This window comes from Coregonus clupeaformis, unplaced genomic scaffold, assembly GCF_020615455.1.
Source record: "Coregonus clupeaformis isolate EN_2021a unplaced genomic scaffold, ASM2061545v1 scaf0282, whole genome shotgun sequence".
NCBI lineage: Eukaryota > Metazoa > Chordata > Actinopteri > Salmoniformes > Salmonidae > Coregonus > Coregonus clupeaformis.
This window is the reverse complement of record NW_025533737.1, coordinates 445970-471133: the sequence shown is the minus strand read 5'-3', so window position 1 is coordinate 471133 and position 25164 is coordinate 445970. Positions and strand designations below refer to the sequence as shown.

The following is a 25164-nucleotide window of genomic DNA, read 5'->3' as shown; positions in this document are numbered from 1 at the left end:
CATTCAAATGTAGGAACTGGGTTGTACAGTTGAACCCCTGCTGTCTCTGGCTCCCCACCCACCCCACACGGCCATCTAGATGTGTGAAAGTTAGTGTATAAGCTAATGATCCATCATGTATGACATTCCTGGGAGTGTGTAAACGTACATTTTCTATTACCATATCACTTTTCTATGTTCTCTATAGTTGTGTACATAAATGTATAATTTGACCAATTCGGCACATTTTGGCAGACTTGATACAAAATAGTCCAGTATTGCAATGCTTCACTGAATCAATCTGAAACTTTGCACACACTGCTGCCATCTAGTGGCCAAAATCTAAATTCCGCCTAAACTGCAATATTATATTGTGGCCTTTCTCTTGCATTTCAAAGATGACGGAACAAAAAATAAAAATAGAAAACACTTTTTTATTTTACCAGATCTAATGTGTTATATTCTCCTACATTAGTTTCACATTTCCACAAACTTCAAAGTGTTTCCTTTCAAATGGTATCAAGAATATGGATATCCTTGCTTCAGGTCCTGAGCTACAGGCAGTTAGATTTGGGTATGTCATTTTAGGCAAATTGAAAAAAAAAAAAGGGTCAGATCCATAAGAGGTTAAAAACAGTTTTGATGGCAACAATTAAAAAGGGCTAGGCCTACTATTTATTTCTCAACTGGTAATTAAAGTGTGCTTCCCATTCAAGTGCATGTAATAGTCATATTAGCAACCCACGCTAGTTGTTGCATCTTTAGATCTCCCCTCTTTCAAAATTTCTAACGGATATTTTCATCTCTGTCACATGAAACCGCTCGCAGTGCGGTGCGCTTTTGACAATGTGTTGGTGCGCTTTTGCCCGGTGTTTTCCCGCCAATTGTATTATGGAACAAACATTTGCACGTAGCCTACTGCCTGTGCTCATTGCTGCGCTTATAACGTGAATAAATAAATTTATCAACATTTTAAGCTAATCGTTCAGATCTATTGCATCAGCCTTATTGCTTTTATCGTCCCACAACTGTCCCAGAGTCTGTTTGGAATAGGCCATTTCTTTCTCGCACAAAACGACAAGCTGACCAATAGAATGTCAACTTTTCTACTATAGGGGATATTAGATTGACATAGGCTAGTGATTTTGCTGTTCGTTACTCGTCTTGTTGGCTGAGGAAAAGTACATGTGGCAGTTATTCTATCATCAAAGTGCGCATCGGAATTCGGTAAGAAGGACACACACCGTTGCATCCTTGAGTTGCATGTTCTGTTAAGATGAATAACCATAATGTAAATGTGATTTCTGTCATTCTGAGCACCGTGGGTGCGACCCTAATTGGGTTATGGGTCCAGTAAATTCCTCAAATGCCCATTAAATTAAAATGCTGCCGGAAACCCTGATATGATATATAAATACTAGGGCTGCCTAACGTAATTGCAACATTTACAATGAGTAGGCTATACATACAGCTGCACGGACTCCGCTTCATGTAGACATGAGTTATATTAGCTATGATTTCATAACTCCAAAGACTACGCTTATTATTTAAAATCGATGCCTTTGTTTCATTGCAGAAAAGAAAGTTGCTAGTTACTAGTAATGGTGTGGGTGAACATATGGTTTATTAAATTAGTCAGTATATATTTCATACCAGTGACCTATTTATCTTTTAGTTAATTTCATGTCTATTTTGCCATTTCAGAGATGCAGTCGCAGGTAAATCACAACTTCCACCCAGAGAGTGAGGTGAACATCAACAAGCTGGTGAACATCAAGCTGACTGCATCCTACACATACCTCTCCCTGGTATGATCTATATAATATGTATATACAAAATATTAAGAACACCTGCTCTTTCCATGACAGACTGACCAGGTGAATCCAGGTGAAAGCGATGATCCCTTATTGATGTCACTGGCTATTTTCTCCTCTGTGCTCCTGCATGTTATAAAAACATGTGATCTGTTGATGTTACTGACCTGTTTTTATCCAATGTGTATTTCATGTTTTATTTCTCTGTTCTCTCCTAGGGGATGTATTTCGACAGGGACGACGTGGCTTTGCCCAGCTTCTCTAGTTTTTTCCTGGAGTGCTCTGTGAAGGAGAGGGTGCAAGCAGAGAAATTGCTGGAATACCAGAATATGAGAGGTGGTCGCGTTCTCCTTCAGACCATCGCTGTAAGTCACTATTTCTCCCCGGTTAACTACAAAACATGCTCACTCCTATTTTGCTTTTAAGGCCTTTGTACCTGAGACTGGCAGCTGAATTTACTGTCCTGGAATTGCCCTCTCCCTCACTATCATAATTTACCCATGTATAGGGCCCTAAAAAATCAGTTAAATGTTTGGCCTGATTCAGTTTTTTCCCAAATTCCGCTTTTCTCCATTTTTGTTTTCCCAGGACCATTTTTTCAATTTTTGTTTTCAAGTTTGATCTCAAAATCAAAAAATGTTTTATAGAACATCCAGTTTTGTTGTTTTTCTAAGTCTACAACAATGCTTAAATCACATCAGGAGACCACTTTTGAGATCTGAGAAAAATGTAAGAAATGTAGTTACCCAGGTAGGCATTGGCCTTGCTCTGGCACCCCAATGGTGGAACAAGCTCCCTCACGACGCTAGGACAGCGGAGTCACTCACCACCTTCCGGAGACACTTGAAACCCCACCTCTTTAAGGAATACCTGGGATAGGATAAAGTAATCCTTCTACCCCCCCCCCCAAAAAAAAAAAAAAATCACAAAAAATAAACATTTTGTAAAGTGGTTATCCCACTGGCTATAAGGTGAATGCACCAATTTGTAAGTCGCTCTGGATAAGAGCGTCTGCTAAATGACGTAAATGCAATGCCCACCAGCCAGAGACCATTGTTTGGTTACCAGTGTTTCTGTAGTGCTCATGTGATTGCAGGGTTTGCAGAACAAATGACCACGGGATTAATGAAAATAATCATGATATCCTTCTGCCAGGTAGGCATTGGCAACTTTGTAGTTAACATTTAATTGATAAGGTTTTTGGGAAAGCCTTTCCATCCACCAGCAGACAATTAGCGTTATCGCTAATGGCTATGAAAAGCGTAGACTAGGCATATGCTCGCACCGCACACAACACACAGAATCACATGCTTTCTGTTCATGTCTTATTAACCGAATGAGTCCCACCGTGACGCTGGCACGATTTTGACTTCTAACCCCTTTTAAACATCTTCTGCATCCATTGGTACCAACCATTAGTTCGTGTAAATAACGGGGGCTGAGCTAGAGCGGTGTTTGTAAAACAAGGGTGGATCCCGAAGGGGCCCAGGGCCAGGTATTTTTACAAAAACGTCTACAGAGTCCGAATGGTTTATTCTTTTAGTAGTTTGTAGCTATCTATGAAAAACTGAGACTGTCACAAACACGCACATGTAACATGTTTTGCTCTGACGTTCACAAGCTACACAAGAAACGTTAGAAGATCATAGGAAATCCAAGGACATAGTGTCTATAATACTGTAATAAGCTCACTTAGTTGCTGTCACAAACTCCACACAGTTGTCACTGACTAGTTGGATATTCATTTTCCAGTGAGCAAACAATTTCAATACATACAGCACTCATATAAATTCATTTTTTTCGTGTTTTTGCTTTGGCGGACCTTGTTTTTTTAAATTGACATTTGTCAATTAAAACTCATGAATGCAAATGTTTGTCATTGTTTTGTGTTCTACTTGTAGCCCAGGTTGTCCTGAAAATAAATGTTAAAACACTTCATTGTGAGGCTCCCGAGTGGCGCAGTGGTCTAAGGCACTGCATCTTGGTGCTTGAGGCGTCACTACAGACCCCCTGGTTCGATTCCAGGCTGTATCACAACCGGCCGTGATTGGGAGTCCCATAGGGCGGCGCACAATTGGCCCAGCGTCGTCCGGGTTTGGCCGGTGTAGGCCGTCATTGTAAATAACTTTTTTCTTAACTGACTTGCCTAGTTAAATAAAGGTAAAATAAAAAATATACCGGTATAAGGGCTGGACATGCAAATAAATGAAAGTCAGATAAATCAAAAGCCAATTTTGCTGGGGTCTAGGGACTGATAGGGTTAACTTGGGCAAATTTAATGAATTATTATATATACATTTAGTTGATTTCCTACTAAGTTCAATACATTTTTGAATATTGTCGAATTCCCTCAATGCAAATTTCACGCTCTAATGTTCCAAGCCCTCTTCTTATCAGGGGAGCCATTTCCAGTGCGTTGTCAGGCATTGCCAACAGGGAGATCTCGTTAAATATGGATAGAATTCGTTAAAATTACTAAATGGCATTCACAGAATTTAAACGCTACAGCAATGCTCTTGTGAAAATTTAGAAATTTGAAAACTAGTGTTTCAGCATGTATTATAACCACTACAAAGATGATGCTAGATAGCTAGCTTCTTCAAAAGACTTGACTGGTTAGCTAGCTAGCAGCAGAGCCTTCTGGCTAATATCATAGACTTTGTCTAACATTGTTTTACAAAGAAATAGGTCTATGTACTTGTCATGTTAGTTGAAGCTAACATTAGTTTACAAAATGATTGTTTGCTAAGGTGTATATTCGGTTGGCTTTGCTATCTAGCAAGCTGAGATCTTATTGCTCAAGTTGGTAATCCCGTTGTTTTGAAAACCGCTTGCTAGCCCTCGTCCAGTACATAACATGCAAATATCTAATGTTATCCTAGCTAGCTTAGTGTTACTTCTCTGTAGGGCTTTTCCTGACCCAAAAATATATTGGTTGTACGAAAGTAGTCTGTTCTTTCGACCAATCGATTGGTCTACATTTTAAAACGTGTATTTTTCCATATACAGTGCATTCGGAAAGTATTCAGACCCCTTCCCTTTTTCCACATTTTGTTACGTTAAAGCCTTATTCTAAAATGGATTCAATCAAAATGTCCTCAATCTACACACAATACCCCATAATGACAAAGCCAAAACCGTTTTTTAGAAATGTGTGCAAATGTATAAAAATAAATAAATACCTTATTAACATAATTATTCAGACCCTTTGCTATGAGACTCGAAATTTAGTTCAGGTGCATCCTGTTTCCAATTATCATCCTTGAGATGTTTCTACAACTTGAAGTCCACCTGTGGTAAATTAAATTGATTGGACATGATTTGGAAAGGCACACACCTGTCTATATAAGGTCCCACAGTTGACAGTACATGTCAGAACAAAAACCAAACCATGAGGTCGAAGGAATTGTCCGTAGAGCTCCGAGACAGGATTGTGTTGAGGCACAGATCTGGGGAAGGGTTTCAAAACATTTCTGCAGCATTGAAGGTCCCCAAGAACACAGTGGCCTCCATCATTCTTAAATGGAAGAAGTTTGAACCACCAAGACTCTTCCTATAGCTGTCCGCCCGGCCAAACTGAGCAATCGGGGGAGAAGGGCCTTGGTCAGGGAGGTGACCAAGAACCCGATGGTCACTGACAGAGCTCCAGGGTTCCTCTGTGGCGATGGGAGAATCTTTCAAAAGGACAACCATCTTTGCAGCATTTTACCAATCAGGCCTTTATGGTAGATTGGCCAGACGGAAGCCACTCCTCAGTAAAAGGCACATGACAGCCCACTTGGAGTTTGCCAAAAGGCAGCTAAAGGACTCTCAGACCATGAGAAACAAGATTCTTTGGTCTGATGAAACCAAGATTGAACTCTTTGGCCTGAATGCAAAGCGTCACATCTGGAGGAAACCTGGCACCATCCCTACGGTGAAGCATGGTGGTGGCAGAATCATGTTGTGGGGATGTTTTTCAGCAGCAGGGACTGGGAGACTAGTCAGGATCTAGGGAAAGATGAACGGAGCAAAGTATAGAGAGATCCTTGATGAAAACCTGCTCAAGAGCGCTCAGGACCTCAGACTGGGGCAAAGGTTCACCTTCTAACAGGACAATGACCCTAAGCACACAGCCAAGACAACACAGGAGTGGCTTCGGGACAAGTCTCTGAATGTCCTTGAGTGGCCCAGCCAGAGCCCGGACTTGAACCTGATCGAACACCTCTGGAGAGACCTGAAAATAGCTGTGCAGCGACTGGATTTCTGCATGTATGTCAATACCACAGGAGTCCTCTTACATTTTGGGAACTTTAGTCCTGTTGATCAGTGCATCCCGAATGGAGGCAGCAAACAAGGTACCAGGCCAGCTGGGATTTACAACCTGATAGCAATATTTTTGGGACTATCAAGAAATGTATTGAGCTGCATCCATCTATTCTGCCAACAATGCCTTAATGTATGTAATGGAATGTTGAGTCAAATATAACCTATTTTTAAAACCTCTTAAAAAGTGGAATGGAATGTGGGAGGCGCTAGAATGCATTGACTGTATTCCGTTTTAATGTTTGGATTCCGTTATTCCGTCAGCGTGTTCCTCAACGCGGATTTGTCAGGGCCCCTACATGCAGTTGTGATACCCAAGTCACTGTGCCTGTTTGACTACATTGCAGGAGAACTGTGAAGAATCACTAATATACAAATAACTTTGCTTGATGCATCCCAAATAACTACTCTGTGATCTAGATTAGCGGTTCTGGGCCTTGCCTTGCTCAAACTGATTCCTTGAAATGCGCTGTCTGTCTCTCTGTTTCAGAAACCCAGCAGGGAGGACTGGCGAAGTGGCCTGGAGGCCATCACCTTCTCCCTGGAGTTTCAGAAAACCCTCAACACGTCCCTCCTCGAGGTGCACCGTGGTGCCAATACTCACACTGACCCCCCATGTAAGTCCATGATAATTATCCCATTGTGATTAACTGCTGTGCATATTTTAATGGATGTTTACAGTGTTATTAGATCAGATGTATATGATAGCTATGTATAACTGAAGCTCATAACAGCTATGTTGGTCTGTTAGTGATTTGAACAGATCAAATATGGAGAAGGAGGAACAGATCGAATGTTGAAGGAATACCTGCAGGATGCATCTACCACTATGATATCAATGCTGTGCTGTGTCTGTTGCAACCGGGCATTACAATACAATCTTACTTTTAATTTACTTCCTCATTAGCTGTCTGACTTCCTAGAGCAGCACTTCCTGTCCGACAGCCACGACACCATCAAGAAGCTGGGCGACCATCTGGGCAGCCTGACCCGCCTCACTTCCTCTGAGACCCATGGCTCCATGGGAGAATACCTGTTTGACAAACACACCCTGTAAGACCCACAGCAAGAAGAGAGCACAGCTTTCAAACAGGGACTGGAGTCTTGTGCTGGGCAGAACGTCCTTTCTAACTGTGCATGCATTTCCGTTACAAGTAGCACTAAAGTGTGATTTAGCAACAGAACCACATACCTCTTTTACAGTACGTACAGAGAACAATGCAAGATAATGGAACAGTTGAATACCTCAATAACACCCGTTTACCACTTCTGATGTGAACAGTGGTTACCACTGACAAAAGGTGTAATGGGTTCGCACTAAAAAAAAAATCACATAATTTAGAACATCAAATAGTACGCTTTATTTTCACTGCATCAGGGATAGCGTACACAGACGTTTCGGCTTTACATCCTTAAGTGTGTAGGTACAGTTTTCTTTTAATTCAAAACAGCATTTTTAAAGAACAAACGATGTGCAGCAGGTGCTTCTAATCAGGGTTGCCACTCATCTGCCAATCAGGGATGTGGCTTTTCTGGCCTACTTGTATACAAATGAGTCACAAAGAAATACAGAATTATAGGGTATGGGAGCGGGCATGAAGGGCAACTCACAAATCAACCGCCCCAGGTGTCTGTTCACCTAAACAACCCTGGTGCTATAAGTCAACTTGGTTTCTGCCGTAGTTGATCAAGCATTCCAGCAATATATATGCTTCATTGTGTTGTGCATTCCTACATATTTATGAATCAATGCTGTGTTACACCTAGTTTCATTTTTAAAAAGCAGCATATCATTAAATATGTTCTGAAGGATTTAATCTAGTTTAATTTGAATAAAAGTAACACTACTGGTATAGATGGCGTTGTCTTATTTTGGGGGGTCCTGGTATTCCTGGGTCACTGTCGAGCGAAGGTTTGTTTTACTTGCGACTGCCATACAGCCTGTGGTAGATTGTTATAAAAAAATGTTTAAGTATAACCGCAAAGAAAATATACACTACCAGTCAAAAGTTTGGACACACTTACTCATTCAAGGGTTTTTCTTTATTTTTACAATTTTTGACATTAGAGAATAATAGTGAAGACATCAAAACTATGAAATAACACATGGAATCATGTAGTAACCAAAAAAGTGTTAAACAAATCAAAATATATTTGAGATTCTTCAAATAGCCTCCCTTTGCCTTGATGACAGCTTTGCACACTCTTGGCATTCTCTCAACCAGCTTCATGAGGTAGTCACCTGGAATGCATTTCAATTAACAGGTGTGCCTTCTTAAAAGTTAATTTGTGGAATTTATTTCCTTCTTAATGCGTTTGAGCCAATCAGTTGTGTTGTGACAAGGTAGGGGTGGTATACAGAAGATAGCCCTATTTGGTAAAATACCAAGTCCATATTAGGGCAAGAACAGCTCAAATAAGCAAAGAGAAACGTCCATCATTACTTTAAGACATGAAGGGCAGTCAATATGGAACATTTCGATTTCAGTCACAAAAACCATCAAGCGCTATGATGAAACTGGCTGTCATGAGGACCGCCACAGGAATGGAAGACCGAGAGTTACCTCTGCTGCAGAGGATAAGTTCATTAGAGTTACCAGCCTCAGAAATCGCAGCCCAAATAAATGCTTCACAGATTTCAAGTAACAGACACATCTCAACATCAACTGTTCAGAGGAGACTGTGTGAATCAGGCCTTCATGGTCGAGTTGCTGCAAAGAAACCACTACTAAAGGACACCAATAATAGGAAAAGACTTGCTTGGGCCAAGAAACACGAGCAATGGACATTAGACCGGTGGAGAGATTTTTGGTTCCAACCGCCGTGTCTTTGTGAGACGTGGTGTGGGTGAACGGATGATCTCTGCATGTGTATTTCCTATCGTGAAGCATGGAGGAGGTGGTGTTATGGTGTGGGGGTGCTTTGCTGGTGACACTGTGATTCATTTAGAATTCAAGGCACACTTAACCAGCATGGCTACCACAGCATTCTGCAGTGATACGCCATCCCATCTGGTTTGGGCTTAGTGGGACTATCATTTGTTTTTCAACAGGACATTGACCCAACACACCTCCAGGCTGTGTGAGGGCTAGTGTAAGGGCTATTTTACCAAGAAGGAGAGTGATGGAGTGCTGCATCAGATGACCTGGCCTGCACAATCCCCCGACCTCTATCCCAATTGAGATGGTTTGGGATGAGTCGGAACGCAGAGTGAAGAAAAAGCAGCCAACAAGTGCTAATATATGTGGGAACTCCTTCAAGACTGTTGGAAAAGCATTCCAAGTGAAGCTGGTTGAGAGAATGGCAAGAGTGCCAACACTTTTTTGGTTACGACATGATTCCATATGTGTTATTTCATAGTTTTGATGTCTTCACTATTATTCTACAATGTAGAAAATAGTAAAAATAAAGAAAAACCCTGGAATGAATAGGTTTGTCCAAACATTTGACTGGTACTGTAGGTCTGGAAAATCGTGAGTCAAAACCTATTCAGCACAATTTTTGACAAGAAGATCACCTTAAGTTCCACCTATGCACTAATCTCGTTCCCAGCTAATTCTGCCCAAATGCCCGAAAGGTCTGGTGGACCAACGTGTCAAACTTGGCCTTCGTTAGCCAATAAAAAGATTGTGAGGATCTACCCGACGCATAGGCAGTGAGGGGATTCTATTAATGCCCCCGGTGAACAGAGTTAGCGTTGATTGTATTCTATTTCGAACCGGGCTGCCTCCCGGGCGTGAGTCAAGTGCCTGTTCTGGCTGACAGCAGTCGTCCCAAAACAAAAGTGACGTAGGAATCTGTGTTTTCACATGCAAAAGTGATCGCTTTCTGCCTCCCTAATGAAAACTATTTTGAAAATTCAAACATGTTTTATGGAAAAGAGATGTTTCTGAATGATGCACCATGCTGCATTGTTGACGATGGTCTTGTCCCTTGCATCAACCAATGGTTGCGTGCCACATAATCGACTGTGCCGTCGGGCACCACATTGCTATAACATGTTGTTAGCTGATACGTAAAATACAAATCCAAACGTTGTAACATCTGGCATGCGTCAGCAACGTCTGAGCAGGGGAACACGACCAATATGAACGAGCGGCGCTCATTACAGTTCGATTTGAGCAGGGCGCGCCTCCCTCATTGGCTTCGCCTGGTCACGTGACAGGCCATAGCCCGGTTCAACCCAGGGCAGCTTAATAGAACTCCGTCATTGGCTTAATCTACCAACCAATCATCTCCCACAACACCTTCCCCCTAAAACACAATTACACGGGGAGGAGACATCAGTGTGAAATGAGCGTTAATTTACATACACTGCATTTCGTATGCCAGTTTAATACGCCATGCAAGTGACTCGGCAAGTAGCCTTGTAGTTGAACTTTTGTAGGCTTTTAATGGCAAAAACTTAATAAAAGGCATCTGGCAGAAGTAAATTCAAACACAAACATAATTGTGTATATCTTATGAGGGCATTTTCATGAATTTGAAATAATCTTGAAGCCCATTCAAAAGACCAGGGACATAAACACTGAAATATGACGTAGGAGCGTATAACTTGCATGGCGTATTGTCATGACAAGCCATATGTTTTTTTGCGTAGAGCTTCCTATTGGTCATTTCTGATATTTTCCAAGTGGGGAACTGAGCTCATTTTCCTACAACGAGTTTTCAAGTCAGAAATGACCCTCCCCCGTACATGTCTTGTGCACCTCTGTTTACGTTCCTCCTGTATGCCCGTTGTGAGGGAGCACCTCGTCTGTCGTATTTTCGGCACAGTATTGGCTCTCTCCCGAAATAAACTCCCAAGTCTCGCCACTACTTTTGTAGTGCCTTGTTAAAAGTGTGCAACACTTTTCACAGACTGATTTAGCGAGATCATCCACCTCAGCGATGGGACCAGTTATCTCCTTTAGTGCCCTATAGTATAATCGTATCAGGCCGACGTCTTGGCAACAATAAAGAGATGGCGTTTGTACTTCTTATGGGATAGTTTTCACCAAAAGGGTGACACACATCGACCACAGATTTTACAGGTGTATCAGGCTTTTTTCTTCTCGGGAAGCCATTAGCTAGCTGGAAGGTATTGTTTTTTTCTCCCTTTGAGGTCAGGAGGAATGTTTTTGCTAGCACACAACAAGTTCTTGCCCAGGTCCTGCCTCCATTTGGAGCCACGCCTCGCATTCGTGTGATTAGCTCAAATTAAATGATGGCCAATAGGGCTCCGACGGGCCGCGCCCATCTTCCCACAGTTATGGTTCCGTAACTGACACCCCACTCAGTTTTAGCATACACATTTCTGCAACATGCTGGTAGGGTCGATTTTTCTAGGAGGTATTTGTCTGTCTGAAAAACAGCACAGCTAACTAGACAGTCTGGCTGTTGACAAGGTCGTAACTTCAGGTTCAGGCTAGCTTGCGCGGTCGAGGAAGGTTGTGTTTGGAGAAGGTTACAAGAGTAGGTGGGATAAATCGTTGAAAAACAAACAAACTTTACTCTGTGGCGGTGGTTCGGCACGGCTGTGCTGTGAATGGGTCAGAGATGGTAGGATATAGTGATGGAGAAGAAAGTGAAGCAAGTATGGAACATAGCGGTACAAATAAAGGAGGGAGTAAGAAAGAGAAAAAGAAAGCGGGAGAGAACGGGAGTAGGGGTATGAAGGGGAGCGAGAGGTCTATGGAGGCAGAAAAGGAAGTTTGAGGAGCGCAACTTAGCTTCCAACGCTAGCGGAAGTTCGGAGGTAGAATGTGCAGAGGAAGGGCAAGATAAGATGCAAGGGGAGCATGGAGGTGAGGAGGAGCATAAAGTGATTCTGAAGTTTAGGGAGGAAGGTGGAGTTGGGGCGATGAGTCCGATTAGGTTGACGGCTGTGATAAAATAGTTGATTGGGGAAGTTGTCAATGCTAAAGTGTTAAGAGATGGGAGCTTGTTGGTGTTCTGTAAGGACATGGCGCAGAGGGAAAAAGCTCTGAGTGAAGCAAATAGGGAAGTGTAAGGTCGAGCAGCTGGACTGATCAAGCAGGGAATCAGTGGATTAAAGGGGTGATAACAGGATGGTCTGTGAGTGTTAGCACTAAAGAGGTAAGGGACAATTTGAGAGGAGGCGTTCTAGTGAATGTACAAAGATTGCAAGCAACAAGGGGTGGAGTTAGGGTAGATAGCACGTCTATTCTGTTACATTTCAAGGACCGGGTACAGCCAAATAAAGTAACAATAGGATATATTAGTTATTATGTGAGGGCTTATGTACAGAAGCCTTTAAGATGTTATAAATGCCAGAGGTTTGGGCATGTGGCACCAGTCTGTAAAGAGAAAAGAGGTGTGCCAGGTGTGGAGGGGAGCATGAGTATGGGAAGTGTGGAGATGGTGTACAACCAAAGTGCTTCAACTGTGGGGGTGCTCATAGTGTGGCATATAGTGTGTGTGAGGCTATGAAGCAGGCAGTGGAGGTGCAACAAGTGAGAGTGGAGAGAAGGGTGTCATATGCTGAGGCAGTGAGGTTGGTCCAGGTCCAGGGAGATACAGGTTCAAGGGAGAGATGGGTAGGAGCATCTAGACCGGGGATTACGGGGCAGGTGGGCAGCGATATGGTATAGAAAGAAAAGAGAAAGCTGGTGACGTTCAAAGCAGGAACTATCAGTAGCACTGATAAAGTAGTCTAAAACAGAGGATTAAGCTAATAGTGAAAGCTGCTGGGAGACATTTGAGTATGACAGGGTTGACATGGGAAGAGGTTCGTGATGACCTCAATCAGCCGATGGTGGAGTCATGTACAGTTGAAGTCGGAAGTTTACATACACCTTAGCCAAATACATTTAAACTAAGTTTTTCACAATTCCTGACATTTAATCCTAGTGAAAATACCCTGTTTTAGGTCAGTTAGGATCACCACTTTATTTTAAGAATGTGAAATGTCAGAATAATACTAGAGAGTGATTTATTTAAGCTTTTATTTATTTCATCACATTTCCAGTGGGTCAGAAGTTTACATACACTCAATTAGTATTTGGTAGCATTGCCTTTAAATTGTTTAACTTGGGTCAAACGTTTCGGGTAGCCTTCCACAAGCTTCCCACAATAAGTTGGGTGAATTTTGGCACATTCCTCCTGGCAGAGCTGGTGTAACTGAGTAAGGTTTGAAGGCCTCCTTGATCGCACACGCTTTTTCAGTTCTGCCCACAAATTTGCTATAGGTTTGAGGTCATGGCTTTATGATGGCCACTCCAATACCTTGACATTGTTGTCCTTAAGCCATTTTGCCACAACATTGGAAGTATGCTTGGGGTCACTGTCCATTTGGAAGACCCATTTGCGACCAAGCTTTAACTTCCTGACTGATGTCTTGAGATGTTGCTTCATATATCCACATAATTTTCCTTCCTCATGATGCCATCTATTCTGTGAAGTGCACCAGTCCCTCCTGCAGCAAAGCACCCCCACAGCATGATGCTGCCACCCCCGTGTTTCACGGTTGGGATGGTGTTCTTCTGCTTGCAAGCAACCCCCTTTTTTCCTCCAAACATAACGATGGTCATTATGGCAAACAGTTATATTTTTGTTTCATCAGACCAGAGGACATTTCTCCAAAAAGTACGATCTTTGTCCCAATGTGCAGTTGCAAACCGTAGTCTGGCTTTTTTATGGCGGTTTTAAGGCAGTGGCTTCTTCCTTGCTGAGCGGCCTTTCAGGTTATGTCGATATAGGACTTGTTTTACTGTGGATATAGATACTTTAGTACCTGTTTCCTCCAGCATCTTCACAAGGTCCTTTGCTGTTGTTCTGAGATTGATTTGCACTTTTCGCACCAAAGTACGTTCATCTCTAGGAGACTGAACGCGTCTCCTTCCTGAGCGTATGACGGCTGCATGGTCCCATGGTGTTTATACTTGCATACTATTGTTTGTACAGATGAACGTGGTACCTTCAGGCATTTGGAAATTGCTCCCAAGGATGAACCAGACTTGGTTCTGAACCAGACTTGTGGAGGTCGACGGATAGTTCTCCTTACTATGGCCTGGGCCTGCTTATACTGAATCAGATGTTGGAAGTTATGCGTCCTTTTCAGTACTCTAAATGCCCTGTTCCTACTCCTCACCATTGCCCCACATTCCTCCATCCACCATGGGACTGCTTTCCTCCTCCTCCCTGAACTCTTAGGTATAGCCTCAGTAGCTGCCCCCACTAACGCTGTTCTCACCCAGTTATTCATACTATCCACATCCCCTCTTATATCCACCCAAGCCATCACCTGCTCACTCAGCTCCTGAAACTGATCCCACTTTGCCCTTCCAAACACCCACCTGCCTACTCCATCCACTGACACCTCCTCCTCCCTCCAGCATACTGTGCATACTATGGGGTAATGATCACTCCCTACTTTCGACTCCTCTCATACCTCCCACACACATTTCCTGCCATCGCACTAGATACCAAAGTGAGGTCCAGGGCAGACTCTTTCCCTGTGGCTACATCAATCCTGGTCCCTCTGCCATCATTCAGGCACACCAGATCTTTATTTTCTATCAAATTTTTCATCACTTGGCCATTTCCATCCACCCATTTCCACCCCCAAAGCGTGTTGTGGGTGTTAAAATACCCACACCACATTACCTTACTTCTTTCCTGGCCCTCCACCCTCTCCAGCACTTCCATGTCCAATATCTGACACGGATTATAGTAGTTCACAACCACTAGCACCCCTCCTCTCAGCCACACCTCCACCATCACATATTCCTGTTCAATACCTTTGCCTATCATCTTGTAGGGAATTCCTTGCTTTATGAAGGTGGCACACCCCCCCTACCCCTATATCTCGGTCCCTACAAACCACTACATATCCCTGTATGATAAACTCCACAGTCGGTTTGAGCCATGTTTCCTGCACACAAATCACATCAGGCTTAGCTAGCATATCAACAATGAACTGCTTGAACTCCTGCCCATTAGCCAACATGCTTCAAGCATTCCATTGTAGAACTACCACCATAACTAAGATCCAGTAATACAGTTGAAGTCGGAAGTTTACATACACTTAGGTTGGAGTCATTAAAACACACCTTTCAACCACTCCACAAATGTATTGTTAACAAACTATAGTTTTACATTTACATTTACATTTTAGTCATTTAGCAGACGCTCTTATCCAGAGCGACTTACAGTTAGTGAGTGCATACATTATTTTTTTATACTGGTCCCCCATGGGAATCAAACCCACAACCCTGGCATTGCAAACGCCATGCTCTACCAACTGAGCTACACCCCTGCCGGCCATTCCCTCCCTTACCCTGGACGACGCTGGGCCAATTGTGCGCCGCCCCATTGGTCTCCCGGTCGCGGCCGGTTACGACAGAGCCTGGATTCGAACCAGGATCTCTAGTGACACAGCTTACACTGCGCTGCAGTGCCTTAGACCACTGCGCCACTCGGGGACTTTTGGCAAGTCGGTTAAGACATCTACTTTGTACATGACACAAGTAATTTTTCCAACAATTGTTTACAGACAGATTATTTCACTTATAATTCACTGTATCACAATTCCAGTGGGTCAGAAGTTTACATACACTAAGTTGACTGTGCCTTTAAACAGCTTGGGAAATTCCAGAAAATGATGTAATGGCTTTAGAAGCTTCTGATAGGCTAATTGACATCATTTGAGTCAATTGGAGGTGTACCTGTGGATGTATTTCAAGGCCTACCTTCAAACTCAGTGCCTCTTTGCTTGACATCATTGGAAAATCAAAAGAAATCAGCCAAGACCTCAGGAAAAAAATTGTAGACCTCCACATGTCTGGTTCATCCTTCGGAGCAATTTCCAAACGCCTGAAGGTACCACATTCATCTGTACAAACAATAGTACGCAAGTATAAACACCATGGGACCACGCAGCCGTCATACCGCTCAGGAAGGAGACGCGTTCTGTCTCCTAGAGATGAGAGGAGAAATGTCCTCTGGTCTGATGAAACAAAAATATAACTGTTTGGCCATAATGACCATCGTTATGTTTGGAGGAAAAAGGTGGTGCTTGCAAGCCGAAGAACACCATCCCAACCGTGAAGCACAGGGGTGGCAGCATCATTCTGTGGGGGTGCTTTGCTGTAGGAGGGACTGGTGCACTTCACAGAATAGATGGCCTCATGAGGAATGAAAATTATGTGGATATATTGAAGCAACATCTCAAGACATCAGTCAGGAAGTTAAAGCTTGGTCGCAAATGGCTCTTCCAAATGGACAATGACCCCAAGCATACGTCCAATGTTGTGGCAAAATGGCTTAAGGACAACAAAGTCAAGGTATTGGAGTGGCCATCACAAAGCCTTGACCTCAATCCTATAGAACATTTGATGGGCAGAACTGAAAAAGTATGTGCGAGCAAGGAGGCCTACAAACCTGACTCAGTTACACCAGCTCTGTCAGGAGGAATGTGCCAAAATTCACCCAACTTATTGTGGGAAGCTTGTGGAAGGCTACCCGAAACGTTTGACCCAAGTTAAACAATTTAAAGGCAATGCTACCAAAGACTAATTGAGTGTATGTAAACTTCTGACCCACTGGGAATGTGATGAAAGAAATAAAAGCTTAAATAAATCATTCTCTCTACTATTATTCTGACATTTCACATTCTTAAAATAACGTGGTGATCCTAACTGACCTAAGACAGGGAATTTGTACTAGGATTAAATGTCAGGAAATGTGAAAAACTGAGTTTAAATGTATTTGGCTAAGGTGTATGTAAACTTCTGACTTCAACTGTATGTAAGATTATGGAACGTATGATTACGGAAAGGCTAATTTACTTCCTGGAGAGCAGAGGGCTAGTATCGTCACATCAGAGTGAGTTCAGGAAGGGTAGGGTAGGGGAACTATGGATCCAGTAATCTGCTTAGAAGCAGAGGTCAGGAAGGCTCAGGTGAACAAGGAGACTGTTGTAGCTGTCTTTTTTATGTGGAGAAGGCGTATGATAGGATGTGGAAGGAGGGGTTGTTAATCAAGCTTGATAATATGGGGGTAGGAGGAAGAACGTACAACTTCCTGTTTGGAAGGTCTATCCAGGTGAGGGTGGGGAAGTCTTTATCAGGCAGCTACTTGGTGGATAACGATACACCACAGGGGAGCGTGATTAGTCCTTTGTTGTTCTCAATCATGATCAATGATGTTTACTCTCATGTACTGCCGGATATAGGGAGGTCGTTATTTGCAGATGATGGGGCCTTATGGAAGAGGGGAAGAAATGTGCCATACATAGTCAGGAAGGTACAGGAAGCAATTGATGAGGTAGAGCAGTGGCCATTAATGTGGGGATTCAGGTTCTCTGTAGAGAAAACTCAAACAGTGTTCTTTACCAGGAGGAAGGTGGGAGATTAGGTATGCTTGAGGTTATATGGGAGAAACTTGGAGAGGGTGTGGGCCTTCAGGTTCCTTGGGGTATGCTTTGACACTAGACTGACCTGGGCAGAACACATTGAGAGTGGTGGGAAAGTGTAAGAAGGTGGTAAATGTGATGCGCTGTCTGACTTGGAAGGAGTGGGGGGCTGGGCGTTCCTCATTGAAGACCATGTATGTTGCATTGATCTCATCTGTAATAGACTATGGCAGTATAGCATATTGTTCGGCAGCCCGGACCTCACTGGAAAGGCTAGATGTCATACAGGGGCAAGGACTCAGAATATGTAGTGGGGCGTTTTGGACATCCCCAGTGGCTGCATTACAGGTGGAGATGGGGGATATGCCATTGCAGATTAGGAGACAGCAGCTGGCAATGAATTATTGGGTCAACCTACAAGGACATGGGGTGTCTCATCCTGCGAAAGGGATTCTACAGGCATGCTGGGAACATGAGCGAAAGAACACAAGCTTTGGGTGGGTGGGTAATACCCAGGCGAAGGAGATGGGACTGTATGGAAGGGAGTTTAGTCCAACGGTAGTTATTCCTGTAAATCCACCATGGCTACTCCCGCCTCCAGAAGTGTTGGAGAGACTACAGAAAGATAGGGAGGGTGTTGATCCAGCTGATTTCTTTAAGAGACATCTGGAAACTGTGTATCAGGATTTTGTGGCCATTTACACAGATGGTTCAAAGATCCAAGGACAGGACGTACTGGGTCAGCATTTGAAGTGCAGTAATGTGGAGTGGAAGTCAGGAAACGTATTACAGATCATCTGGCTGTATATACGGCAGAGCTGATGGCCATACTGTTGGCATTGCAGTGGGTGGAGGAAGTCAAACAAGACAGGGTAGTTATTTCCTCTGATTCATGTGCAGAGTTAATGAGTCTCCAGTCCTTTAGCTCACGTAGCAGACAATACCTGCTTTATGATGAGCTACAAACCCATGGCAGGATTAAACAGATGGGTATTCAGATAAGATTTACTTGGGTCCCAGCCCATGTGGGGGTGGAGGGGAACGAGGCAGTAGATGAACAGGCTAAACGAGCACTTAGTAGTGGGGATGTTGAAGTTTCAATGAGCAAGGCAGAGGCAAAAATATTGATATATACAGTGATGGCAGGAGCAGTGGAATAGAGATAATAAGGGAAGGCATTTATTTCAAGTACAGAGGAAAGTCAGGGAGGACGGCAGGAAGGGACAGAAGATCCAAAATCCAAGATGGCATAGCAGTGCGTCGTGTATTATGTTGTGTCCTCGTGTAAATAGCCAGTTTTTTTGTTGTCTTTTTTCATATATATTTCTCTCTCACTTTCCATCCTTAACTAAATATACTTTCCTGCAACCCGCCTCACCCAATGTGGAACAGATTCTATTATTTCTTCATACCTTTTATCAAGAACCCACGGCTGAAACTAGCCAGCTAACTAGCTACTTGCTATTAGCTATTGCTATTAGCCACCGTTAGCGGTCTTCACCACTGTCCGTGGCCTGCACTACCTACCAGCCAGCTTTAGCCTGGACAATTATCGGCCAGTCTGCACAGCGTGCTATCGACCCAGAGCATTTAGGATTTTCTGCCGGAATCACTGAATCTAGAATCTCCAGTTGAAAATAGCTAGCCAGCTAACTAGATAACTAGCTACTTGCTATTAGCCACTGTTGGCGGTTTTCACCCAGAACATCAGATTTTCTGCCGGAATAACTGAATCACTGGACATCAACTAGCTCACCGGATCGCAACTAGCTAGCCGCAACCGAATGGATGTTGCTGTAGGCTAATCACCACTGCCCCCGAAGCAAGCACCAGTTAGCCTTGAGCTAGCCTCGAGCCAGGCCCATATCCCGGCTATCTACCTCTTTGTCTACCGGACGGGAGTAGCCAGCTAACTAGCTACTTGCTATTAGCTACCGTTAGCGGTTTTTCCCCATTGTCCGTGGCCTGCACTACCTACCAGCCAGCTCTAGCCTGGACTATTATCGGCCAGTCTGCACTGTCTGCACAGCGCGTTATCGACCCAGAACATATCGGATTTTCTGCCGGAATCACTGAATCACTGGACCTTTAACACTGGATCATCGCAACTAGCTAGCTGCAACCAAATGGATGTTGTTGTTGGCTAATCAGCCTTGAGCTAGCCTCGAGTCAGGCACATCTCCCGGCTATCTACCTCTCTGTCAACCGGACGGGACCTCCTAGAGTCGACACGGAGCCCCGCGGATCCATCACGACTGGTCTGCCGACGTAATCGTCTGTGGTTTCAACAGGCTTCCCGTTGCGACGACCACGAAGATCCATCTGCTAGCCCCAGACCGCTAGCACACGCAAACAACAGCCGTACTTCCTGCTCGCTGTGCTGTAGCACCAATTCGAACTGCTCTCGGACTCACATATTGCTGTTCACTGGACCTTATGATCACTCAGCTGCACAGCTGATGCCTGCTGGACTGTTCCTTTACACGGTACCCTGTCCTGTTTATCTGTTTAGCCTCAGCCCAAACTTTCATCGCCATTACCAGTTGTTGTCTTAGCTCTCTCTAATAACACCTGTGATTGCTTTATGCCTCTCTCCTATGTCAATATGCCTTGCCTATTGCTGTTCCAGTTAGTTCTTATTATAAAATTTCACTGTAGAACCCCAAGTCCCTCTCAAACTGCCTCAAATAGCTCCTTTGTTCCACCCCCCATACACACCGAGACCGGCTCAATCAGTGCCTCCAGTGATGCTATCTCTTTCAATGTTGCCCATCGCTTAGGTTTACCTCCACTGTACTCATATCCTTCCATATTATAAAAGCGTCTGCTAAATGGCTTATTATTATTATTATTATATCCCTGAATCTATTCTACAATGCCCGGAAATCTGCCCCCTTTATTCTCTGTACCCAACGCACTAGAAGACCAGTTCTTAAAGCCTTTAGCCGTATCCTTATTCTAGTCCTCCTCTGTTCCTCTGGTGATGTAGAGGCTAACCCAGGCCCTGCAGCCCCCAGTATCACTCCTACTCCCCAGGAGCTATCATTTGTTGACTTCTGTAACCATAAAAGCCTTAGTTTTCTGCACGTTAACATCAGAAGCCTCCTTCCTAACTTTTAGTTATTCACTGCGTTAGCACACTCCGCCAACCCTGATGTTCTAGCAGTGTATGAATCCTGGCTTAGGAAGGCCACCAAAAATTCAGAAATGTCCATACCCAACTACAACTTTTTCCGTCTAGATAGAACTGCCAAAGGGGGTGGAGTTGCAATCTACTGTAGAGAGCCTGCAGAGCTCTATCATACTATCCAGGTCTGTGCCCAAACAGTTTGAGCTCCTACTTCTAAAAATCCACCTTTCCAGAAATAAGTCTCTCACTGTTGCCGCTTGCTACAGCCCCCCCTCAGCCCCAGCTGTGCCCTGGACACCATATGTGAATTGATTGCTCCCCATCTATCCTCAGATTTCGTACTGCTTGGTGACCTAAACTGGGATATGCTTAACACCCCGGCCATCCACAATCCAAACTAGATGCCCTCAATCTCACACAAATTATCAAGGAACCTACCAGGTACAACCCTAAATCCGTAAACATGGGCACCCTCATAGATATCATCCTGACTAACTTACCCTCTAAATACACCTCCGCTGTCTTCAACTAGGATCTCAGCGATCACTGCCTTATTGCCTGTGTCCGTAACGGGTCCGAGGTCAAACGACCACCCCTCATCACTGTCAAACGCTCCCTAAAACACTTTAGAGAGCAGGCCTTCCTCATTGACCTGGCCCAGGTATCCTGGATGGATATCGATCTCATTCCGTCAGTAGAGGATGCCTGGTTGTTCTTTAAAAGTGCTTTCCTCTCAATCTTAAATAAGCATGCCCCATTCAAAAAATTCAGAACTAAGAACAGATATAGCCCCTGGTTCTCCTCAGACTTGACTGCCCTTGACCAGCACAAAAACATCCTGTGGCGTACTGCATTAGCATCGAATAGCCCCCGCGATATGCAACTTTTCAGGGAAGTTAGGAACCAATTTACACAAGCAGTTAGGAAAGCAAAGGCTAGCTTTTTCAAACAGAAATGTGCATCCTGTAGCACTAACTCCAAAAAGTTTTGGGACACTGTAAAGTCCATGGAGAATAAGAGCACCTCCTCCCAGCTGCCCACTGCAATGAGGCTGGGAAACACTATCACCACCGATAAATCTACAATAATCAAGAATTTCAACAAGCATTTTGCTACGGCTGGCCATGCTTTCCACCTGGCTACCACTACCCCAGCCACCAGCTCTGCACATTCCGCTGCAACTTGCCCATGCCCCCCCGCTTCTCCTTCACACAAATTCAGACAGCTGATGTTCTGAAAGAGCTGCAAAATCTGGACCCCTACAAATCATCTGGGCTAGACAATCTGGACCCTTTCTTTCTAAAAATAGCTGCCGAAATTGTCGCAACCCCTATTACTAGCCTGTTCAACATCTCTTTCGGAACGTCTGAGATCCCCAGAGATTGGAAAGCTGCCGCGGTCATCCCCCTCTTCAAAGGGGGGTGACACTCTAGATCCAAACTGTTACAGACCTATATCCATCCTGCCCTGCCTTTCGAAAGTATTTGAAAGCCAAGTTAACCAACAGATCACTGACCATTTTGAATAACACCGTACCTTCTCCGCTATGCAATCCGGTTTCCGAGCTGGTCATGCGTGCACCTCAGCCACGCTCAAGGTCCTAAACGATATTATAACCGCGATCGATAATAGACAGGACTGTGCAGCCGTCTTCATCGACCTGGCCAAGGCATTCGACTCTGTCAACCACCGCATTCTTATTGGCAGACTAAATAGCCTTGCTTTCTCAAATGACTGCCTCGCCTGGTTCACCAACTACTTCTCAGATAGAGTTCAATGTGTCAAATCGGAGGGCCTGTTGTCTGGACCTATGACAGTCTATGGGGGTGCCACAGGGTTCAATTCTTGGGCCAACTCTTTTCTCCGTGTATATCAATGATGTCGCTCTTGCTGCTGGTGACTTTCAGATCCACCTCTACGCAGACGACACCATTTTGTATACATCTGGCCATTCATTGGACACTGTGTTAACAAACCTCCAAACGAGCTTCAATGCCATACAACACTCCTTCCGTAGCCTCCAACTGCTCTTAAACACTAGTAAAACTAAATGCATGCTCTTCAATCGAACGCTGCTGGCACCCGCCCACCCGACTAGAATCACTACTCTCCACGGGTCTGACCTAGAGTATGTGGACAACTACAAATACCTAGGTGTCTGGTTAGACTGTAAACTCTCCTTCCAGACTCACATTAAGCATCTCCAATCCAAAGTTAAATATAGAATCTGCTTCCTATTTCGCAAAACAAAGCCTCCTTCACTCATGCTGCCAAACATGCCCTCGTAAAACTGACTATCTTACCGATCCTTGACTTCGGCGATGTCATTTACAAAATAGCCTCCAACACTCTACTCAGCAAATTGGATGTAGTCTATCACAGTGCCATCCGTTTTGTCACCAAAGCCCCATATACTACCCACCACTGTGACCTGTACGCTCTTGTTGGCTGGTCCTCACTACATATTCGTCGCCAAACCCACTGGCTCCAGGCCATCTATAAATCACTGCTAGGCAAATCCCTGCCTTATCTTAGCTCATTGGTCACCATAGCAACACCCACCCGTAGTATGCGCTCCAGCGGGTATATCTCACTGGTCATCCCCAAAGCCAACACCACCTTTGGCCGCCATTCCTTCCAGTTCTCTGCTGCCAATGACTGGAACGAACTGCAAAAATCTCTGAAGCTGGAGACTCTTATCTCCCTCACTAACTTTAAGTGTCAGTTGTCAGAGCACCTTACTGATCACTGCACCTGTACACAGCCCATCTGAAATTAGCCCACCCAACTACCTCATCCCCATATTGTTATTTGCTCATTTGCACCCCAGTATCTCTATTTGCACATCATCTCTTGCACATCTATCATTCCAGTGTTAATACTAATTGTAATAATTTTTCACTATGGCCTATTTATTGCCTTACCTCCATAACTTGCTACATTTGCACACACTGTATATTTATTTTCTGTTGTATTTTTGACTTTGTTTTGTTTTACCCCATATGTAACTCTGTGTTGTTTTTATCGCACTGCTTTGCTTTATCTTGGCCAGGTCGTAGTTGTAAATGAGAACTTGTTCTCAACTGGCTTACCTGGTTAAATAAAGGTGAAATAAAAAATAAATAAAAAGAAGAGAGGAGGCTATTTTTACAAGATTAAGGGTGGGACACAGCCAGTTGAATAAAACATTAAATGTGATAGGAAAGCATCCAACAGGAAAGTGTGATTATTGTCAGGAAACAGAGACCGTGGAGCATGTATTGCTACAGTGTGGGCAGTATCAGAGGGAAAGAGAGAGGATGAGATCTAGTATGAGGGAGAAGGGGATACAGGCAATTAGTTTAAAGAGTATATTGAGTAAAACGTCATTAGATATAGTCTCAAATATTTTGTTATTTTTTAAGAGAAACGGGGCTGGCAGGTAGGATTTAGTTTCTCCCTGTCTCTGGCCCACACTCCAGTACAGTAGGTGGCGGTAATGCACCATAACGTTGGATGCCAACCGCCGATAAACCTCACTGAAGACAAAGAAGAACACGCTGGTAATCGGAGGCTGCATCCCAATATGGCGACCGGGGTGTGTCGTAAGGAAAGTAGTAGGCGTGTGGAAAGGAGTGGGTGTGTCGAAAGCGCTCTGCTGTAGGTTAGGCAGTTTTTATTGAGTGGTGTTGTTTTTCTTCAATTTCTTACCTGGCAACTACCGTACATTGAGCTACCATACCGCGAGAGTTTGTACTTCTGTTTTTAAGCGAGAGGATGAATCTTGAGTCAAATTTCACTGTTAGTTTTACACAAATAATTGTACATTTTCTGTTATAAAACTGACGATTGTTTGTTTTGATTAAAAGTATTTATGATGGGTGTACTGTTGCTTCATGCGTTGTATGCGTATGCTTACTGTGACTGTCACCCTGATATTGGCTACTAGGTAGCTATTTCCCACGCCGTTGCCGGACAGTAGTGCTTGTCAAGCGTGAGCGAAGGGCACAGTGTCCTGGTGTTGTTGCCTTTCATGCCCTCCCCATTGAGTAGTAGACTGTATGGATCAAGGTGACTATCACCTTGGTTACCAATATTAGTTATTTATTGTGTAGGCTGCTATCCTACTTGAAATAAAATCATGTGAGAGAAAAATAAATGGCCACGTTAGCTACCGCCAGCGACACGACCCTGATACCCAGTAAGAAGCACTTCAAGTCGGCAGGCACGTCTATACAACACCAGTGCACTGGTCACCGGCTTATTTCGTCGTGCAGCCCAATCAGCCACGCCAAACTGTCTTGAGTGGCAACAAACCTGCCCAATTGTCTGATTCGCTTTCCATACACCCACTCCTTTCGACACACCCACTCGCCCATACTCCAGTTGCCATATTGGGCTGCAGCTACCCACTTGGAGAATCGTGGTTCCAAACATTGAATAGGTACAAAGATCTCCGGGGTGAACCATTCATTCAAAAGATTAGAAATGGATTTTAAAAAACTGTGAAAGATTTAAAAAGAGTCAAGGGTACAAGACTGTGGGCAAAAAAACTACTCATCCCATACAGCAGGGTTCTTCAATTCCGGTCCTGGAGGGCC

The 25164-nt window shown here is 44.0% G+C and overlaps 1 protein-coding gene across 1 annotated transcript; it reads left to right on the top strand.

Moving 5' to 3' along the window:
- Positions 1-1653: 1653 nt before the first annotated feature.
- On the top strand, positions 1654-7951 carry LOC123484353 (ferritin, lower subunit-like). The gene is made up of 4 exons (XM_045214583.1): positions 1654-1787; positions 2012-2158; positions 6589-6712; positions 7004-7951. Exons 1-4 carry the CDS (start codon positions 1686-1688, stop codon positions 7153-7155), a joined length of 525 nt encoding a protein of 174 aa, XP_045070518.1. The 5' UTR covers positions 1654-1685; the 3' UTR covers positions 7156-7951.
- Positions 7952-25164: the final 17213 nt, after the last annotated feature.